This window comes from Garra rufa, chromosome 9, assembly GCF_049309525.1.
Source record: "Garra rufa chromosome 9, GarRuf1.0, whole genome shotgun sequence".
NCBI lineage: Eukaryota > Metazoa > Chordata > Actinopteri > Cypriniformes > Cyprinidae > Garra > Garra rufa.
The window spans coordinates 35,107,936-35,128,751 of NC_133369.1; the positions used below are offsets into that span (position 1 = coordinate 35,107,936).

General features: G+C 40.1%; 1 protein-coding gene across 2 annotated transcripts; it reads left to right on the forward strand.

Annotated features, from left to right (window-relative positions):
- Positions 1-401: 401 nt before the first annotated feature.
- abhd5a (abhydrolase domain containing 5, lysophosphatidic acid acyltransferase a) lies at positions 402-20,008 on the forward strand. 2 transcript variants are annotated; one of them, XM_073847437.1, is made up of 8 exons: positions 402-436; positions 822-902; positions 1,792-1,877; positions 3,032-3,404; positions 11,086-11,240; positions 15,490-15,601; positions 15,722-15,908; positions 16,620-20,008. In XM_073847437.1, exons 1-8 carry the CDS (start codon positions 405-407, stop codon positions 16,707-16,709), a joined length of 1,116 nt encoding a protein of 371 aa, XP_073703538.1. In that variant the 5' UTR covers positions 402-404; the 3' UTR covers positions 16,710-20,008. The 2 variants fall into 2 exon arrangements, with proteins under 2 accessions (XP_073703538.1, XP_073703539.1); XM_073847438.1 differs by lacking the exon at positions 822-902 and having other exon boundaries at positions 405-436.
- The last annotated feature ends 808 nt before the right edge of the window (positions 20,009-20,816 follow it).

Genomic DNA, 20,816 nt, shown 5'->3' on the forward strand with positions numbered 1-20,816 from the left:
TGCAGTTTTAAATATCAAGTAATGTTTTTTGTGTGTTTTGTTTTCTTTTGCTGTAGCAATAAATGCAGTCAATGTCAGAGATAATATGCTGTTCTCTATTCAGATCAAGTCATCTCCACGAATTGGTTGAATCAAAGAATTTGTTGGTTTAAAAAAAATGTGATTCTTTTACGCAATTTATGCAACATATTTCCACACATATTTTTTGTGTGTAATTTCTGATTTAGCTTTTTATCCCATCAGTTAATTTCTCGCTGGTTTTCTGCTCATTTGAAACGGTTCTCGATTTATGCAGTTTTTTTGATCTGGTTCAACCGATTCACTGAAAAGATTCGACTCATTAGAACAACAACATGTTCACGATTCTCTGTCTGATTCATTGAACAACAAACCGTGTTGAAAACATGGCTGAGGAGACAGTGTTAGCGGGCACGGGGTAAGTGTGACCCTCTAAACACACAATTAAATACAAAATCCTTCAGGGTGAAAATACTGTGAATTACAGTATACTTGCGTTGTTACCGTTGTTTTTTTCAGTTAGTTATATTTGTTTAAGTTTTCACCATAAGCGAACTGTTTGTGTACAGTCAGTGTTGATAAATAAAACTTAATAGGTTGTTTGTTGTTAATGTATTCTGTGTTACTTCAAATTCTGCCTTATTTGTTAGAAATGCCTGTCTTAATTCTTCTTTTAGAAATAATCATTTTAATTTAATAATATCTAACTAAATGATTAATTTCCTGTATTCACTGTAATATAATTATTGTCTTTGATTGACAGTCATTTGATTGACAGCTCTTTCACATTCTTTTGGCTTTAGACTGGCACAGCGTGTACTGATGTTACTCGGTATTCGTAGTCTCTTCCACAATGTTTTCTGTTTCATGGACAAGACATTAAGGTAAATGTGTCCAAATGTAATTCATAAACTAACTACTAAGTTCCATTACCAGTAGCATGTATTGGTCACGTTACAGTGCTCATGTTATTACATAAGAACATTGTAATCCTAATAAACAACATACCTAATGTGAACCAATATTCAAAATCAAATCTCCAAATCTACCAAATCTATTTTCTTCTGCTTAGAGAAAACTATTTTTCTCTGTCTTTTTCCTTTGCTGGCCTAATAGTGCTTTTCGTGGCATTGGTCAGAGTGTCTTTTTTCAGTTGTGTTTTAATTCAACCGGTACTTAAACAACTGTTCAGTTTTGTTCAAGGTGATCAATGAAGTCTTTTACCTCAAAATACATGTGATTGTTTCATAAATTATTTGTTACTATTTTTAGCAACATTTTTAAAACAATTCAAACCATATCAGTTTGTCATTACTCATAAAGCAGTCATTGCTCTTGATGACCTCATGGTTTAGGGCAGAAGTGTAACACTGCCCATGCTTTAGGGCAGCATAACAATTTTGTTTTGTTTTCTCTTTAGTTTTGAGACATGTAGCCCCATTGTACCCCATGCTCGATATGATTATTTAGCAAAAATATGCATAATTAAAAATTGTCTTTGTCATTAGTAATATATAATAGTGTTGTACACTATTTTATTAACATGTAATATGTGTAACATGGACACTGTAATGTACTCATTTATTAATTAATTCATTCATTCATTCATTATTTTCTGCTCTGGAAGTAGATTTTAAACCGTGCTTCCTTAGTATTTCCTGTGTAAATATATTTATTATTATTATTTAAAGAACAAACATTTAGACCTATATCATTTTAGTTTATTTCTAAGTAAAAATAAGAATGAGAGGCTTACATTTAATTTTATTGTAGGTCATGGTGGATCACTGGCTGGCTGCCCTCCTGGTGCCCATCATCTCAGAGCCAGCTGAAGGAGACAGAAGAGAAGATGCTGCACTGTGAGTAACCACCATTGTACCCTTTGTTTGTATGAATATAAAGTCAAATCAGGCTGTCCTTTCACAATTAAAAAATTTAGATAAAGAGTCTAAAAGAGTCTCTAGAGTTACATTATCCACATAATTGATAATGATCAATATATATTGATATAGCCTTCAGTTTAGTTTTGTTGTTACACTTAATAATAATGTATGTAAAATAATATGCTTTTTTTAATGTTTTAAAACATATATGTTTTGTGCTCACCAAGTCTACATTAATTTGATCAAACATACAGTAAAAATATTAATATTGCGAAGTATTGTAACAATTTAAAATAACTGATAATTAAAATTAAATTAAAAAATTAAAAACAGGAAAACAAACCAGAACAGAAAATGACAGTTACAAAAACAATATTTTGACAGTTGCAAAAACAATATTTTTATATTATATTATATCCAATATTTTTGTTAGATAGCTTTAATGCATAGAAAGTTCAAAAGAACAGAATTTATTTAAAATAGAATTTCTTTGTAACATTATAAAATGACTTTACTCTCACTTTTGATCTATTGCATAGATCCTTGCAGAATGATAGTAATTATTTATTTAAAAAAAAAACATACTGACCCCAAACCTTTGAATGGTAGTGTATATGTATTTAAGCCTTGTGGTAGCAGTACTAAAAACAGCATTTTCTTATGAATTTACCTGTAATAAAATATGCAAAATTATTATCTTATGTGTCTGTATTCTTGCCACCACGTTATGGGGATCAAATGTCCGCACAAGTATAGTAATACCAGTAAATTTTGACCTTGTGGGGACATTTTTAGGTCCCCATGAGGAAACAGGCTTATAAATAGTATAGAATGAAGTGTTTAAAAAAAAATCTACAAATGGAGGAAGTTTTGTGTGAGGGGTAGGGTTAGGATAAGGGGATAGAAAATACAGTTTGTAAAGTATAATAACCATTATACCTATGGAATGTACTTATAATGATAGGAATACCAGTGTGTGTGTGTGTGTGTGTGTGTGTGTGTGTGTGTGTGTGTGTGTGTGTGTGTGTGTGTGTGTGTGTGTGTGTGTGTGTGTGTGTGTGTGTAAAATGTTGGCTCTCTGTAAAGAAGAAACTTATTGCTTCCCTCTCTTTTCCTTTTATTCCTATCAGATATTACAAGCAAGTTCTGCAGGCAGTTTGTCCACATATCTGACAAAAACGTACTGTGGACATTGATATTTAAGGGGCCATTGGAAAATAAGACCCCTCTGGTGCTGCTGCATGGATTTGGGGGTGGCGTGGGACTCTGGGCACTGAACCTGGACTCTCTCTCTCAGCAGAGGCCTGTTTACGCATTCGACCTGCTGGGCTTTGGTCAAAGCAGCAGACCTCACTTTAACACAGATGCACAGGAGGCTGAGCTCCAGTTTGTGGAGTCCATCGAACAGTGGAGGGAGAAACTGGGCCTGGAAAGTATGATTGTGTTGGGCCATAACCTAGGAGGATATCTGGCTGCATCCTACGCAATTGCATACCCAAACAGGTTTGTAACTAAAAAGAAGGAAAATAGTTCAGCTTCAATAAATACACACACACAATGAAGTATATTTGATTAATTTACCATTTATTTCTTATAACAATGGCCCTTGCAAAGTTTGTCAAATGTCAGAATTTAAGAATTAAATGCCTTGAATTTCATTTCCTCGAGTTTTCATGAATTGGCAGTTTTAAGAATTTCAACATAGTGACAACAGAGAAATACATAACTCAAGTTTTAAACAAAACATAAATTATTGCATCAATCATTTTGCCTGTCTATTCCCTTATTTGTAGAATACATTTATCTTGGCTAATTAGAATATTTATTACTCAGTTCAATACTGTTAAAACAGTTAACACAGCATCAAAATAGATTTTATTTTATAAAAAAAATATTGGCATATGAGGTGAGTTAGATGGTCCATAAAATTAAGTTAATACAGGTACAGTACATCACAAAAGTGACTACACCCCTCACATTTCAGGAACCATTTTAGTATATCTTCTCAAGGGACAATACTATAGAAATTAAACTTGGATTTATTTTAGAGTAGTCAATGTGCAGCTTGTATAGCAGTATAGATTTAGTGTCCCCTAAAATTCCTCAACATACAGCCATTATTGTCAAAATAGCTGGCAACAAAAGTGAGTACATCCTAAGTGAACTTTTCCAATGTGTCAATATTTTGTTTTAGCACCATTGCACTGCCTTAAACACCCTGGGCATGGAATTGAACAGAGCTGCACAGGTTGTTGCTGTGATCCTCTTCCACTCCTCTATAATGACATCACGGAGCTGCTGTATGTTAGACACATGGTGCTTCTCCACTTTCTGCTTGAGGATGCCCCACAGGTGCTTAATAGGGTTCAGGTCTGGAAACATACTTGGCCACCCCTTCACCTTCACCTTCAGCTTCCTCAGCAAGGCAGTTGTCATCTTGGTAGTGTGTTTGGGATCATTATCATGTTGGAAAACTGCTGTTCTACCTAGTTTCTGGAGGGAAGGCATCATGTTCTGCTTCAGAATGTACAGTATGTTTCAGAATGTATGAATGTTTTCCTCAATGAACTGCAGCTCCCCAGTACCAGCAGCACTCATGCAGCCCCAGACCATGATGCTACCACCACCATGCTTGACTGTAGGCAAGACACTTTTTTCTTGGTACTCCTCACCAAGGCATGGCCACACATGCTGGACACCATTTGAGCCAAACAAGTTTATCTTAGTCTTATCAGACCACAGGACTTGGTTCTAGTAATACATGCTCTTGGACAGGTTGTCTTCAGGAAACTGTTTGCATGCTTTCTTGTGAGCCAGCTGGGATGACGCCTATGCAAACTGACTTGTTGCAGTGTACTGCGTATGGTTTGAGCGCTGGCAAGCTGACCTTCTAGTTCTGTAACCTTTAAAGCAATGCTGGCAACACCCATGCATTTGTTCTGCACCTGACACACAAAACGAGTACTCAGCTTCGTTGATCGACCCTGTTCCGAATTGAACCCATCTTGGAAAACCTCTGTATGACCTGACCACTGTAGTATAACTCAGTTTTAAGGAAAGGAAAGGAAAGGAAGTGAGGTGAGGCCAAGTATGGTGACCCATACTAGGAATTTGTGCTCTGCATTTAACCCATCCAAGTGCACACACACAGTAGTGAACACACACACACCGTGAACACACACCCGGAGCAGTGGGCATTGCTGCGGCGCCCGGGGAGCAGTTGGGGGATCGGTGCCTTGCTCAAGGGACTCACCTCAGCCGTGGTATTGAGGGTGGAGAGAGTGCTGTACATTCACTCCCCCCACCTACAATCCCTGCCGGACCTGAGAATCGAACCTGCAACCTTTGGATTACAAGTCCAACTCTCTAACCATTAGGCCACGGCTGCCCCTCAGGGTGTTACTGAACCTCTAATAGCCTTGGCCATCTTAGAGGAGAGCAACAATTCTAATTATCAAATCCTCTGAGAATTCTTTGCCATGAGATGCCATGTTGAACTTCCAGTGGTATACAGGAGACACAACTATGTATGGTTCTGTCAAGCAGACAAAAACATAAACATGATGAATAGGACATGTGGCTTTGCATGGTTAAACAACATCACTTAGTTCCCCTTCGGTCGTTTCACTACGACGTTACATATGGGAACTCGTCTGAGAGACCAATCATCTCTGAGCCTTATTCAAAAGGCCAATGAACATTGGCGAGTGGTATTTGCATGCCAAGCCACTCCCCCGTACATACGGGTATATAAGAGGGTGGCTTGCAACCACTCATTCAGATTTTCGATTCAGAGCCTCTCTGTGCTCGAGCCGAACAACAGATTGAATTCCTGCGATGAGTTCTCACTCTCTCCCCCGCTGGCGTGCTGCTGATCTAAAAGAGCATTTCTAAAACAGCATTTTGGCAGCCACCAGCGGGATCCTGCTTTAAGCCTCTGCATACCAGCGAGCAGCCTCATCTGAGTGCACAGTGGTGCCGCGCTCCTCCCTGGGCAGACTGGGATAAAAGAGTGAATTTCTCACGGCTGTGAAAGACATTCCTTTGAAATGCCTTTCCGGCCGTGTGCTTCTGGGTGCGGCAGTTTCCTCACTTCGCTGGACGGACATGAACGCTGCCTCGCATGCCTGGGCTGAGAGCGTGCTGAAGCAGCGTTCACGGATGGTTCGTGCGTTCATTGCGAACGCATAACCATGGTTACGCTGAAGTCCCGCCGCTCATTCGCGAGCAGGCTCCCCTCGTCGTCTTCCCTCGGCAGGTCGTTGAGCTGTCAATGTTTTTCGGCCACCGTCGCGAGACGGGGAGAGTTCCCAGAGCAGTACGCTTCCCCGCACACCAGGCGGAGCGTCTCCTTTGGTACTCCTCAGGAAGATGAGATGTCTGATGCTGCGTCAGAGGGAGAGTCAGGGGTTGAGGCGGACGTCTCGACGGCTCAGCGCCCCTCCGCGGTCGCTATCCCGTCTGAGGTGGACGTTGAGTTCCCAGAGCAGTACGCTTCCCCGCACGCCAGGCGGAGCGTCTCCTTTGGTATTCCTCAGGAAGATGAGATGTCTGATGCTGCGTCAGAGGGAGAGTCAGGGGGTGAGGCGGACGTCTCGACGGCTCAGCGCCCCTCCGCGGTCGCTATCCCGTCTGAGGTGGACGCCGAGCTCTCGGCTATGCTCCTCCGAAGCCGCCAGGGGGATTGGCCTCGGGGTACCCCACGAAAAAAAAATGCCTCCTGCTGATCCTTCCAGGCTGGATGATTGGTTCTTTTTGTCGCTTTTAGTCGCGTCCCTGACGCGGGCAGCCCAGACGTGATGGAGATTGCTCTTCAAAAAAAAAAAAAAAGCACGTGCTTGTTTGCACTACGACCACGTGTCACAGGTCACAACTCGCCCGCCATCTGCTCCTACGGAGTCGAACGTGGCAGACATTGCTACGTGCCATTCATATAAAACCAGGGAAACTCAACCGGCTCTCACGGCAGTCCACCCACCCTGGAGAATGGCGACTCCACCCCGGGACAGTCCAGCTGAATTGGAGCCATTTCGGCAAGGTCCAGCTACATCTGCTCACCCTTCCCGAATCCTCCCGTTGCCAGTTGCTTTTCCTCAACAAAGTTGCACTGGCACACAGCTGGTTTCCGGGGCTCAAGTACGCCTTTTCCCCAGTGAGCCTCCTTGCACAGACCCTGTGCAAGATCAGGGAGGACGAGGAGCAAGTCCTGCTGGTTGCGCCACACTGGCCCACCAAGACCAGGTTCCCAGAACCCATTCCCCTCGTGGCAGCCCCTCCCTCGAAGATCCCCTTTACGAAAGACCTTCTTTCTCAGGGGATGGGCACAATTCGGCACCCCCGTCCCATGGAGCTGCTCCTGGACGAGAAGCGTCATACCTCTCCGGCCTTCTGCAGGCCGTGATAGAAACTATCACTCAGTCCCGAGCTCCCTTTACTAGGCAGGCTTACGCACTGAGGTGGGGTCTGTTCGTTGACTGGTGTTCCTCTCGAGGAGAGGACCCACAGAGATGCACAATTGCAGTAGTGCTTTCCTTCCTGCAAGAGAAGTTGGAGCGCAGGCTGTCCCCTTCGACTCTCAAAGTGTACGTTGCTGCCATTGCAGCGTATCACGATGCAGTGGATGGAACATCCCTTGGTAAGCACCAACTCATCGTGAGGTTCCTGCGAGGTGCGAGAATGATTAATCCTCCCAGACCGCACCTCATACCCTCTTGGGATCTCTCCATCACCCTCCGCGGCCTACGGGAAGCCCCATTCGAGCCACTTGCATCAGTTGAACTGAAATTCCTGTCACTTAAGACAGCGCTCCTGACTGCACTGGCCTCCATCAAGAGGGTAGGGGACCTACAAGCCTTCTCTGTCAGCGAAACGTGCCTTGAGTTCGGGCCCGGAGATTCTCACGTCATCCTGAGACCCCGGCCCGGTTATGTGCCCAAGGTTCCCACCACGCCCTTCCGCGATCCGGTGGTGAACCTGCAAGCTCTGCCCCCGGAGGAGGCAGACCCAGCTTCTGCGCTGCTGTGCCCTGTTCGTGCTCTGTGCTTATACGTAGACCGTACTCGCCACTTCAGATGCACTGAGCAGCTCTTTGTTTGCTTCGGAGGTCAGCAGAAAGGGAATGCTGTCTCCAAACAGAGGTTGGCCCATTGGGTGGTGGAAGCCATCTCCCTGTCTTACTTGTATCAGGGAGAGCCATGCCCCTTAGGTGTTCGTGCCCACTCCACTAGGAGTGTTGCCTCATCCTATGCGTTGGCTCATGGCGCCTCACTAGCAGATATCTGTAGAGCTGCCGGCTGGGCGACACCTAATACCTTCTCTAGGTTCTACAATCTTCGCGTAGAGGCCGTTTCCTCCCGTGTCTTAACATAGACTTCAGGTGAGCTGGAGGACGGCTGGTGTTGGCTTGCTGTGCCATTCCCATGTGGTTCTGTGCGCCATATTCCCAGAATGTTCCCTCCGGCGAACCCTGGGTCCTCCATGCCCCGCAGTCAGGCCTAGATGCGGAGTAGTCCCTGACTGTGATCCTGCCTGGGTCTCCTTCACCCCGCAGGTTGTGGCTATATTTTTCAATATTTCCAGCGGAGAAGACCACTGTTTCCCTCGTGTATCCCTAAAAGCTATATGGATATATTAAATTATTCTCATTTCCACATGTAAAGATCTCATGTGCTCCGCCCCCCCAACCCATGCTTCAGTACATCTGGCATCCCTGTGGGGCCCCCTCTACTGGCCCCCAGGGCGTTGGGAAGGTTACGTTACAATTTCCATCTGCTGACACGTCCACCTGTCAGCACGTGGGGTTGTGCGTAACGCGACGTCGTGGTCGTGGCCTGTTCCATGGGTCTGTTCCCATAACGTTGTAGAGAAACAACTGAAGGGGAACGTCTAGGTTACGAAGGTAACCCTCGTTCCCTGAAGGAGGGAACGGAGACGTTACATCCCCTGCCACGACCTTGGCGTCGTGCTGACGCCGACTCGATCCGGTTCCTCAGCGAAAACCTGAATGAGTGGTTGCAAGCCACCCTCTTATATACCTGTATGTATGTATAAAAAAAAGGAGCTAGTTTCTTCACCTCTGGGACCTCGGCCCCGAGTTCCCTACTCGAGTAGCACTTCCACTCCTCGGAACTGGAGCCGGATATCGCCAGCGCGGGAACCAGGGAAGAAGGTAAGCGCTGCTTATGGCAGTCAGACTTTTCTCCAGGACGTTCATCCTTCTGGGATCAGTCACCTTCCCTTTTTCCCCCCAGGCTGCCCCACCGCGGTCACATCGGTCAACGCTCCCTTGATTCCCCTGGCGACTCAGCTGGGAGCCTGGCTTCAGCCTCCCAGCCCCTCACAGTGGTTGATTCGGACGGTACGTCTCGGCTATGCGATTCAGTTCGCCAGGCATCCGCCCAGGTACAGAGGCGTCCTTTTCACTTTTTGTCCATTCAGACACACATGCCGCTGTGCTTCGTGCGGAGGTTGCAGTCCTACTGGCGAAGGATGCAATCAACCCAGCCGAGATGAAGTCAGGGTTCTACAGTCCCTGCTTCATCGTGCCCAGAAAGAGCGGTGGGTTAAGACCCATCCTGGATCTCCGAGCCCTGAATCGGTCCCTTCTCAGGCTGCCGTTCAAGATGCTCATGACGAGCTGCATGCTAACATGCAACCGTCTCCAGGATTGGTTTGCAGCCATCGAACTGGAGGGCGCCTACTTTCACGTCTAGATTCTCCCTCGACACAGACCCCTTCTGCGGTTTGCTTCGAGGGTCGAGCGTGTCAGTACAAGGTGCTTCCATTTGGCCTGTCCCTCTCTCCCCGTGTCTTCACGAAGGTCGCGGGCATTCGCATTCTCAACCATCTCGACGACTGGCTTCTCATAGCTCACTCGCAAGATCTGTTGTGCGAACAGAGGGACCTGGTGCTTCGGCACCTCAGCCATCTGGGCCTTCAGGTCAACCGAGGGAAGAGAAAACTCTCCCCAGTGCAGAGGATCTCTTTCTCGGTGTGGAGCTAGACTCGGTCAACATGACAGCCCGCCTCACCAGCAAGAGCGCGCAGTCAGTGCTGTAGTGTCTGAAATCATTCAGACACAGGACAGCGGTCCCTCTCAAAATATAGAGGATCCTGGCTCGATCCGGTTCCTCAGCGAAAACCTGAATGAGTGGTTGCAAGCCACCCTCTTATATACCTGTATGTACGGGGGAGTGGCTTGGCATGCAAATACCACTCGCCAATGTTCATTGGCATTTTGAATAAGGCTCAGAGATGATTGGTCTCTCAGGCGAGTTCCCATATGTAACGTCTCCGTTCCCTAGACGTTATCACTTAGGGTGTACTCATTTTGTTGCCAGCTATTTTGACAATAATGGCTGTATGTTGAGTTATTTTCAGAGGACAGTAAATCTATACTGCTATACAAGCTGCACATTGACTACTCTAAAAATATATCCAAGTTTCATTTCTATAGTATTGTCCCTTGAAAAGATATACTAAAATGGTTGCTGAAATGTGAGGGGTGTACTCACTTTTGTGAGATACTATATATTAAATATAATAATATGAATTTCTCTGTGTGAAATTCTACTCATCAATATTATCTAATGTTTTTGGAAATACCCTGCGATTTGAATGTTTTTGCATAATCCATACTGAAATCTGAAATGCATTATTGAAAACTAAACATATAGCTATTATGTGCATTTGTTTCCCCCCATTGTAGATTTACTTCCATAAATTTAAATTCAAATGTATAATTTGCAGTTCTGTGTCCTACCTCAATTCCAATTTAAATCTGATTTTAAATCAGCCTTTAAATGAATAGAAACTCCTTTCTGTGTGCTGTTGTGTTGTAACTGTGCACTCTAGATGCAAACCACTTTTCTTCACATCCTTCCTGCTTCCTTCCTATTTCCCACAAGCTTTATATCTGTCAGCAGTTTGACCCCAGAATTTGATTCGCAACTATTTTTGTTAGCATCAGATTTCAACAGCATTAGAATTGCAGTATTTCTGTTTACTGATGTGTAGTATCACTTCTGTCCTCTCCACAAAGTTTTTTATTTTTATTTTAAATAAAAACAAAAATGCACAGATTACTACAAAAAATGTTGTAATATGTCTAACTAGTTTAAAAGATATAATTGAAAATATGCCATAGACTTATTACAGCATGTCCTTTTTTTTACCCACTGTCCAGAGTAAAGCACCTGATTCTGGTGGAACCGTGGGGTTTTCCAGAGCGTCCTGACCCTGGAGACCAAGATAGACCTATTCCTGTCTGGATCAAAGCTATAGGGGCAGTGCTGAGCCCATTCAACCCTCTCGCTGGTCTCAGATTGGCTGGGCCTTTAGGTAAGATTTACTCCAATCTGAGAGTGCAAATCAAATGTAATAAAAGTATTAATGAGAGAAAGAGAAATGATAGCTTTAGGCTCAAGATGTGCTTGTATATCTTAAATGATGTGGAACACCATTTGATAAAGTCTGTCATTAATGAAACCCAGGGACAGATTTAGCCAAGACGATGTGCTTGCAATTTTGCTGAAATTATTCCCTCGGTAATTGGAGCATGTCTCTTATCATACCTTATACCTGTCTCATATCTCATATCTTAATCACATTGCCTTCTGTGCATATGCTGCAGTAAAATTGTTTTGCAAGAACAAATTGGCTTTGGCAATAACCCTAAAATTCTCAAAGATCTGAATATTTGTGTTTTGAAGTTTGCAGATTCATTTTAATGACGATGTTCCAATCATATTTTATCAAGCTAGCTTTTTAATAACTCATGTGGGATAATATTTCATGTCTCGTTTTTTCTTTTTCCAATTTTTTTTAAATGATAATGTTTGATCATGTTGTATCTTAATTTGAGATCAGTCCAAAAATGAAGTGTCATCTCAGTTTACTTGAGTGCTAGTTTAGTATAATATGCCTTGGGCGGAAAGTACCCAATATTTTAGGAGTGGCATAACCTCATACCCAGAAATCCCCTGACTCAGGATTGTTCTAACATCACAAGCTAGCTGATTTTTAGGGAAATCTGCTGTTCTGTGGAACAGATATTAATATAGATGAAATTGTTAAATGGAGCTGTGATTACTCTACTATTATTAGTAACTGAAAGCTACCAATAACCAAATTAGCCATAAAAAATTAAGAAAATTACAGCAAGACAATATGAATATAATTGCACTCACCTACCACAAAATCCATCATGTCTGGCACTGTCTGCTGTTTATTGAAAATTATTGTTGTATGTTTGATCAAAATTAATATGATTAATATTGTCATTTTTTAAAATGCTGTAAATCGTTAAACATGTATTTGCCCTACATGAACCTGTTGTTATAAAAGCTGCAGTGTTATAAGATTTTTTTAAATTTTTGAGCTAAATCTTAAAATTGTCCTGTGGTGTGACTGTCTCAAGCATGGTTCAATAAATGACAACTTTTATAAATTAAAAATAAAAGGATACATATTTTAATAAACACCTCCGTAATTCTACAAGTGCTTATTTTAGTAAATGGCAATCATTTTTTTCATCCATATATTTCTGAAAGCGTAGGAACATCTTTTGTCTCTGAAAACCATGTCCTCTGGTGTGACACCATATCCTAATTTTAAATCGGCCAATTCCAGAGAAATAGTAAATTCATGTTACTAAAGCCTCCAGTTAAGTCCATGACATGTAAACATGGTAAAGAGAAAAAAAGTATCTCAGCATTGTTCAAATATTAAACTTTTTCGGAACCAGTACAAAAGTGTTACGTTTTGTTGTCCTTTGGTGTGATACCCCTATTTTTTATTTTTTATTAAAAACTGTATGTTAAACTACTTATTCATGGTAAATTATGCAAATGTATCTTGCTAACCTCTAATGACAGGTTAGCTCAGAATAGCACGGTCATTAATTGGCACAAAAGGCTGAAACGTCCTTTGGTGTGACAGATAATGTCCACCAGTGTGTCCACCACAAGACAGAAAGTTTTTTTTTTCTGCTATGTCACTCCATAGGAAAAAAATATGGTACAGTTTCGTAAAAATGTTTTTTTTTTTTTTTTTTGCTCAAAAATAATAAAATATTTCAAGTAGGGCTGTAACGATTCCTCAATTCTATTCAAGTATTCAGTTTTTAAAAATCCTCGATGGCATTTTGCCAGTAATTTTCGGCCCTTGCGTCTCACATGAACAGATAAATTCAATCTCCAGAGCTGCTGTGAGTGTCACTTCATGTGAATTTTACCATTTCATTTGAGAAAACTAGCATCATATCATAGGCTACTGTATACACACATAAATTTCACGGCAACCTGTCAAAATAAAAGTATGTCAACCTGTCAAAATAAATGTAACAAAATTATATTAGTCTTGTATTACTTTTGTACAGTATAATGTAGGCCTTTATATATTCAATTAAATGATAAAAAATAAATATTTCAACAAGATTAACAGCTTAATTGTAGAAAAAAATATTCAATACTTTAACTAAATATTCACAAATTTTTTCTTCCATGTATTAATTTTAACAGTAAACCTCTGTCTGTTTGCCAAAAAATGCCCCAAAGCTGTAACCTAGGGGAAACACTGCAAACTCCATCTCTGCATGTTGTTGAGAGTTTGAGTTTATAATAATGTTAATCTGGAAACCCAACGATTGCTATTTCATCAGTTTTGTAAGGTAAATAATTTATAAACCTACTCAAACACAGGATATCAATATCTTTCTTAATATGCTAACTGTTCATCATGATTTCAAAATAAAATTTTAACATTTTTGTCATAAAGAAATGGCCAAATATTAAGGATTAAGTGGACATTTGAATTAAATGTTTGTTGAGTCAATATTAAACAAGGATTTAAAAAGATTAAAGTGTAAAAACAGTCGCCATGCCGTTGGCGCCCTCTGCAGGCATTTGTTATAATGCATAATGTACATTAGCTCTACTGTCATATGGTTTTATTTTATCCAATAAAACCATATGACTACTTGCTTTTCATACTTTATTTGAACTAATTATTATTGCCTCATTGCTATTATATATGTATTTAAGTAATTTTAAAGGCTATTGTTAACTTCTATTTTATTATTACAAAAAATATATATAGTTATCCGATTACTCAATTAATCATCAAAATAATTAACAGATTACTCGATTACCAAAATATTTGTTAGTGACAGCCCTAGTCTCAAGTCTGCTACAACTTGAAACTTTACAGAAAATGATTTGAAACTTTTACACTGAAAATTTGTTAAAATTATGGCATTTTTAAGGTTCCTAATATTGTTTTGGGAGTCTCGTATAATAGGTTTACATGCATGCACTGTCAAACAATGCTTTCGTCACCTTTATTTTCCAGCAATTCTCAAACGATTAGTTCGAAGTAATTTAAAGATTCGGTCAACTGCTCCCCAGGCACCACAGCAATATGGCTGCCCACTGCTTCGGGTGTTTGTTCACGGTGTGTGTGTGTGTGTGTGTGTGTGTACCTGGTATTCATCACGTTATGGGGACCAAATGTCCCCACAAGGATAGGAATACCAGTAGATTTTGACCTTTTGGGGACATTTCTCAGGTCCCCATGAGGAAACAGGCTAATAAATCATGCACAATGATTTTTTTTGAGGAAGTAAAAGTGTGCACAATCTCCTGTGAGGGCTAGGTTTAGGTGTAGGGTAGGTGTAGGGCGATAGAAAGTACGGTTTGTACAGTATAAAAACCATTACGCCTATGGAATGTCCCCATAAAACATGTAAACCCAACATGTGTGTGTGTGTGTGTGTGTGTGTGTGTGTGTGTGTGTGTGTGTGTGTGTGTGTGTGTGTGTGTGTTCACTACTGTGAGTGTATACTTTGATGGGGTAAATGCAGAGGGTCATGCATGGGTCACCATACTTGGCCACACATCACGTAAAATTTTCCGACAATATAATAATCAAGCAGATTAGATTTGCTATATAGTTAGTACATATCGCTTAATGTGAGTGTGTTGGATTTTAGTCGTTTTACAACTCGCTCTACCCTTTATAATTAGGTAGTTGTCTAGATTATCAGCAGTTAATATTACTATAATGTAAATTACATTTCTACAATGATTGGATGTTAAAATTATAATATATAATATATATTATAATATATTAATATATTTTACCTAAAGGAGGCAGAATCTCATCATATTTGCCTTATTGTAATTGTATTGGCGATAACTGCATCAACATTACAAACAAGAAATATACATCCTAAAGACATAACATAAATTATTAGAAAATGTATTAACATTAAATTATTCTTTTTATCTTCCAACTCAAAATTCTGAACTGCCTTCGCCTCCCCTGATGAGCTTCCAATGGTTATGTGTAGAACTTTGTGAGTGATGGACGTCCAATTCTTTGGAAATCTGCAGAGCTTTCTAAAGAGTTCTGCAGGATTCTGAATGGAGCTGGACATTAGTCACTGACTATGGGAACATGTGACACATGAAGTGAAGAACTGATGATAAGATGAAAATTTTATGGGTGATCCATCATTTTTGGATAGATCGATTTCAGGTGGATTTTCAATTTTTAGTTTTTACAAATGTGTGTTCACATTGTTCTGTAGGTCCTACTCTTGTGCAGACTCTGAGACCAGACTTCAAAAAGAAATTTGCAGCTGTGTTTAATGACAACAGAGTGACAGAATATATTTACCATCTTAATGTCCAAAGTCCAAGGTACTAAATCTGTCTATCTATCTCTATTATGCTTTTGTTGTGAATGGCCTTGTACAAGACATATATGAATGTTGAAATGCTAATAATGGTCTGTTTTTTGTTATGATTCAAATTTTTTAGTGGTGAAACAGCCTTTAAAAACATGACCATTCCGTATGGTTGGGCAAAAAGGCCCATGCTGCAGAGAATTGGCCTGATTCACAGCGACATCCCCATTACGGTGATCTATGGCTCACGCTCCAGCATAGATGGCCACTCCGGCAATTCAATCAAAGAAATGAGGCCAAACTCCCATGTAGAGATCATTGTGAGTTCTCCATTCACTGCTTTACACACACTGTCACTCATAGTGACTTTTGCATTGCCTTAAAGGGGTCATATACTTGATCTTTTGAGCTAACAGCTTGAACAATATGAAAACATACAGTAACTTTGTAGCATCAAACAGATGAATGCATTTTAACACATGGCTGCCCACATTTACACATCAACAAAGCCTATTTGGTGTTCAGAAGCTTGGTGCACCTAGTCACACTGAGGTATAAGGAAAAAGCCAGACAGTGCTGCTCCTATCTGTGTGTAGCACCTACAACAGAAGGATCCTAGTGTTCCCAATGAGTGACTGATGTTTATTTTTAAGATCCCTTGTCATTGTCAGAGAGGCTATTATTGAAGGACGGGGCAGTTAAATGCTATTTTTGACACAGTTCTGAGACACACTGGTATATGAGCAACACAGAACATCTCGATTCTCATGCAAAAAAGATGATTTTTAAAGACAAGATGACAGTATTTCTGTTTTAATGCATGGTATGACCATTCGTGATGATCTTTGAGTTATTATGAAAGTTAGTTATACAAAAAGAGCCAAGCAAAAATATTGCAACATTTTACATCACCATCTGTGGCAGTGGTTCAAAATAAACACCCACAGTATATTATGACTCTTCTGATACACATATTGTTTGTGTACTGTTTTGCTAATGTGAAACTTCTTATTGACATGTATTGGTTTTAGGCCATACGAGGTGCAGGACACTATGTGTATGCTGATCAGCCAGAGGATTTCAACCAGAAGATACTTCATATTTGTGAAACAATAAGCTGAAGAGAGAGTGATGTAGGTACTTCCTGTCCGGAACTCTTCAAACATGGCTTTCTGCAGAACTATGCATCTCCACATCAGTGCATGCATACTTGTACATGTCAGCAGATTATCTTCGTGACATCCTAATTTTGGACCTGAGTGTTTGAAAGCCACTTGGTTTTGCACCACTACTGAATTTTTTTAAGCAAACAATAAGTTTGCATCTCACATACAGTGCCTTGCGAAAGTATTCATACCCCGTATTTTTTTTCATGTTTTGTTATGATGTTGCCGTATGTTAAACTGTTTTAAATTACTTTTTTTCCACATCAATCTACACTCCATGCACCATAATGACGAAGCTAAAACAGAATGGTCACAACCTTGAAACTGAAATAAGTACATTGCATAAGTATTCATACCCTTAACTCAGCACATAGTTAGAGCACCTTTACAGCCTCAAGTTTTGGGCATGATGCAACAAGATTTGCACATCAACATTGGGCAATTATCTGCCATTCTTTGCCTCATATCTTCATCTCTCAAGCTTTGTCAGCTTGGGTGGCATCTGACAGACATTTTCAGGTTTCTATCAGTAAGCCACTCTTGCTATGTGCTTAGGGTTATTGCCCTGTTGGAAGGTGAACCTTCTGCCCAGTCTGAGGTTCTGAATGTTCTGGACTGGGCTTTCATTAAGGCTATATCAATATTTTGGTGCATTGAGCTTTTCTTTTACACTGTAGAATCCCTTAGTCCCTGCCACTAAAAAACAGCCCCACAGCATGAGACTGCTACCAGCACACTTGACTTTTAGGATGGAGTCAAGTGATGAGCAGTGGTTTCCTTCAGACATGATGCTTGGAATCGAGGTTCATCAGACCACAGAATCTTGTTTTTTACAGTCTAAGGGTCCTTTAGATGCTTTTTTGCAAATTGCAAGTGTGTTTTCATGTGTCTTCACTAAGAAGACGGTTGAGTCTTGGCACACCACTATAAAGCCTGGATCGGTGGAGTGTTGCATTGATGTTGTCCTTATGTAAATTTCTCCCATCTGCATATATGATCATGGAGCTCAACTAGAGTGAGCATCAGGTTCTTGGTCACCACTCTAGCCAAGGCCCTTCTCCATCAGTTGCTCAGTTTGGCCAGGAGGCCAGCTCTAGGAAGAGTCCTGGTTGTTTCAGACTTCTTCTATTAAGGGTAATGGAGACTACATGCTTCTGTGAACTTTCAATGAAGCAGATTTTTTTCTAAACTCTTCCCCAGATGTGCGGCTTGATGCAGTCCTGTCTCTGAGCTCTACCATCAGTGTTTTTATTTTTACCTCAGGTCTTGGTTTTTGCTATGATATGCTACGTGTGCTTTTCCAAATCATAGCCATTCAGTTGAATTTGCCACAGGTTAACTTCACTCAAAGTGTAGTAACATCTACAAGCAATATGAATGCTCCTGAGCTAAATATCAACTGTCCCAGATAAGGGTATGAATATGAATGCAATGGCATCATTTAGGTTTTTAATGTTTAATACATTTGCAAAGATGTTGAAAGATGTTTTTTGTTTTGCCATTATGGTGTATGGAGTCTAGATTGATGTGGGGGAAAAAGTAATTTAAAGCAGTTTAACATAAAGCAGCAACATAACAAAATGTGAAAAAAAAAGTATTTATGATGATATACTAATGTAAAAAATGCAAATGTTTATATTTTTTTTAAAATGTGATCTTTGATTTTGATATAATAATTTTGACATAAAATACATTATTAATGTTTAAATACTAAGGTTTTTAGTGAATATTAGCTTTATTTAAATAGAAATTAATATATACATATAATCCACAGACAAAATTCTTATGCACTTTAATTAAGTTAGTATGTGAAAAAAGGGTTAGTTCACCCAAAATGAACATTCTGTAATAAATTACTCACCCTCATGTTGTTTCGTTTATCTTTAGAACACAAATGAAGATATTTTTAATTTTAATGAGTTTTTTTATTTTGAAAAGACAGCAACGCAACTACTATGTTCAAGGCCCAGAAAGGTAGTGTGACATCTGTGGTTCAACCTTAATTTTATGAAGCTACAAGAATACTTTTTGAGCAACAAGAAAACAAAAATAATGACTTTATTCAACCATTTTTTTCTCTGCGTGTCAGTCTTCGATGTGCGTTCACAAGAGTGCCATGCATTCGTGGCGCAGCGCATCCAGGTTATAGTCGTGAATGCATGTCAGGACTAATAAAGTCGTTATTTTTGTTTTCTTTGTGCACAAAAGCTTTATAAAATTACAATTGGCTACCTTTCTGGGCCTTGAATGTAGTAGTTGCGTTACTGTCTATACAGGATCAGAAAGCTGTTAGATTTCATCAAAAATATCTTAATTTGTGTCCGAAGATAAACGAAATTCTTACAGGTTTGGAACAACATGAGGGTGAGTAATTAATGACAGAATTTTCATTTTTGTGTAAACTATCCCTTTAATTGTTTTTAGCATTATTAATATTTGTATACACGTTTTAATCTTTTGTGTTTTTAAACTATTATAAATGTTTTAGAATATGAGACAGCAGTGATTGTGTTTTAGAGCTTTTAAAGCCTTTTTGTTTGTTTTCTACCTCATGAAACTATAAACTTCTTCGGATCAGAAGGGAGACAGACAGGTGGCGCAACAGAAAACATGTATGTTCTCTGGCCATGCAGTTCACATGTAGCGCTTTAGTTGATGTAACCTGTTTCATGTAAGATTCACGCAAAATCTTTTTTAAGTGTCTCTGTTTCCAAAACATCTCTAAATTTTGCCGCATAGTCATTTAAAACTCATCTTGCCTTTATCTGCAGGCTGGCTGGTGTTACAGTTTTCACAAATTTTAAAGATACCAAGCCCCAGGTTACAGTTTGTTAAGTATTCAGGCAAAATAAATGCAATGCATGCATTAGAAAAATAAAAGTCAATATTCTGTAAAAGCATTCAGTGATAAATGGGCTTTTTTTTTTTTGTAAAAAACTGTGATTTTAATGTCAATATTATTTTGAATTAAATTGAGGCTGTCATAAAGTTGTTGTAAGCAACATTTGTTTGAGATTATATTTTTCCAGTTTTGAAAAATCTATTTTTCATGTGGCAACTCAGATGTCTATTGTTAATTTTAATAATAATAAACTTTGTTTGTGAGTCTCTTGAATACAGCTGCCTCCTGTCCTAAGGGCCATATCAAACACCCTTGTCATATGACTCATTGTGGCCAGAACGTTGCCTGGAGACCGTTATGACACAGCAGGTGGAAAACACTCTTATAATTTGCAGGTCATAATTTATATTGTACATTAAATGTCTTTTTACTTTACCTATAGCATCGTTATGTGTTTGTAACACTCTCCTTTTGTGAAATATTTCTCAGTCTTTCATCTAAAACTACTGATACAATATGTTCTTGCATCGAATGGTCGCCATTCTGAAGGTCTGTACATAATGTCTGTTCATATCCACAAGAGGGCACAATGTAACACTGCAGGGATGTTACCGCCCTGCACCACCCCCACCAACACACACACACACACACACACACACACACACACTCCGAGTCCATGCAGTTAAATCACACACACTTACTGACACTGACTATGGAGTCAATGCAGTTAAGCATCAAGGGCAATGTTAAGCCATTATAACATCCGCTACATCAATAATACGACCCCCCAGCTCAACCCACAGGAAGCACTTTATAACTGCACTTCCTGTGCATGTGGTAACGCTGAATGACCAAGAGTGCTTTACTGAATTAAAGTAAAAAGCACATTTTAGCCCTGAAAGTACCTGATAGTCTTGTGGTGTGTGGAGTATTAGGTGTCCGATTCTCGAATGGTGCATCATAAATATTTGCTGATAAGACATGGAAAGATGTTCTGGGAAACCTGCGTTCCTAACAGAATGCAACAGACCGTGTGTGTGATGGTTGAAGGCTTGGTCGATGACAGCAATACATAGACAACACACAGAATGGTGTTTTGTTTGTGAAGAGCTTTAATAGTACAGTATATTGACAAAGAAATACAAAGCTGCTTTTTTAACTTCATTGATTTCAGTTCAGTACGTGTATACACTACCGTTCAAAAGAGCTTGGTAAGATTT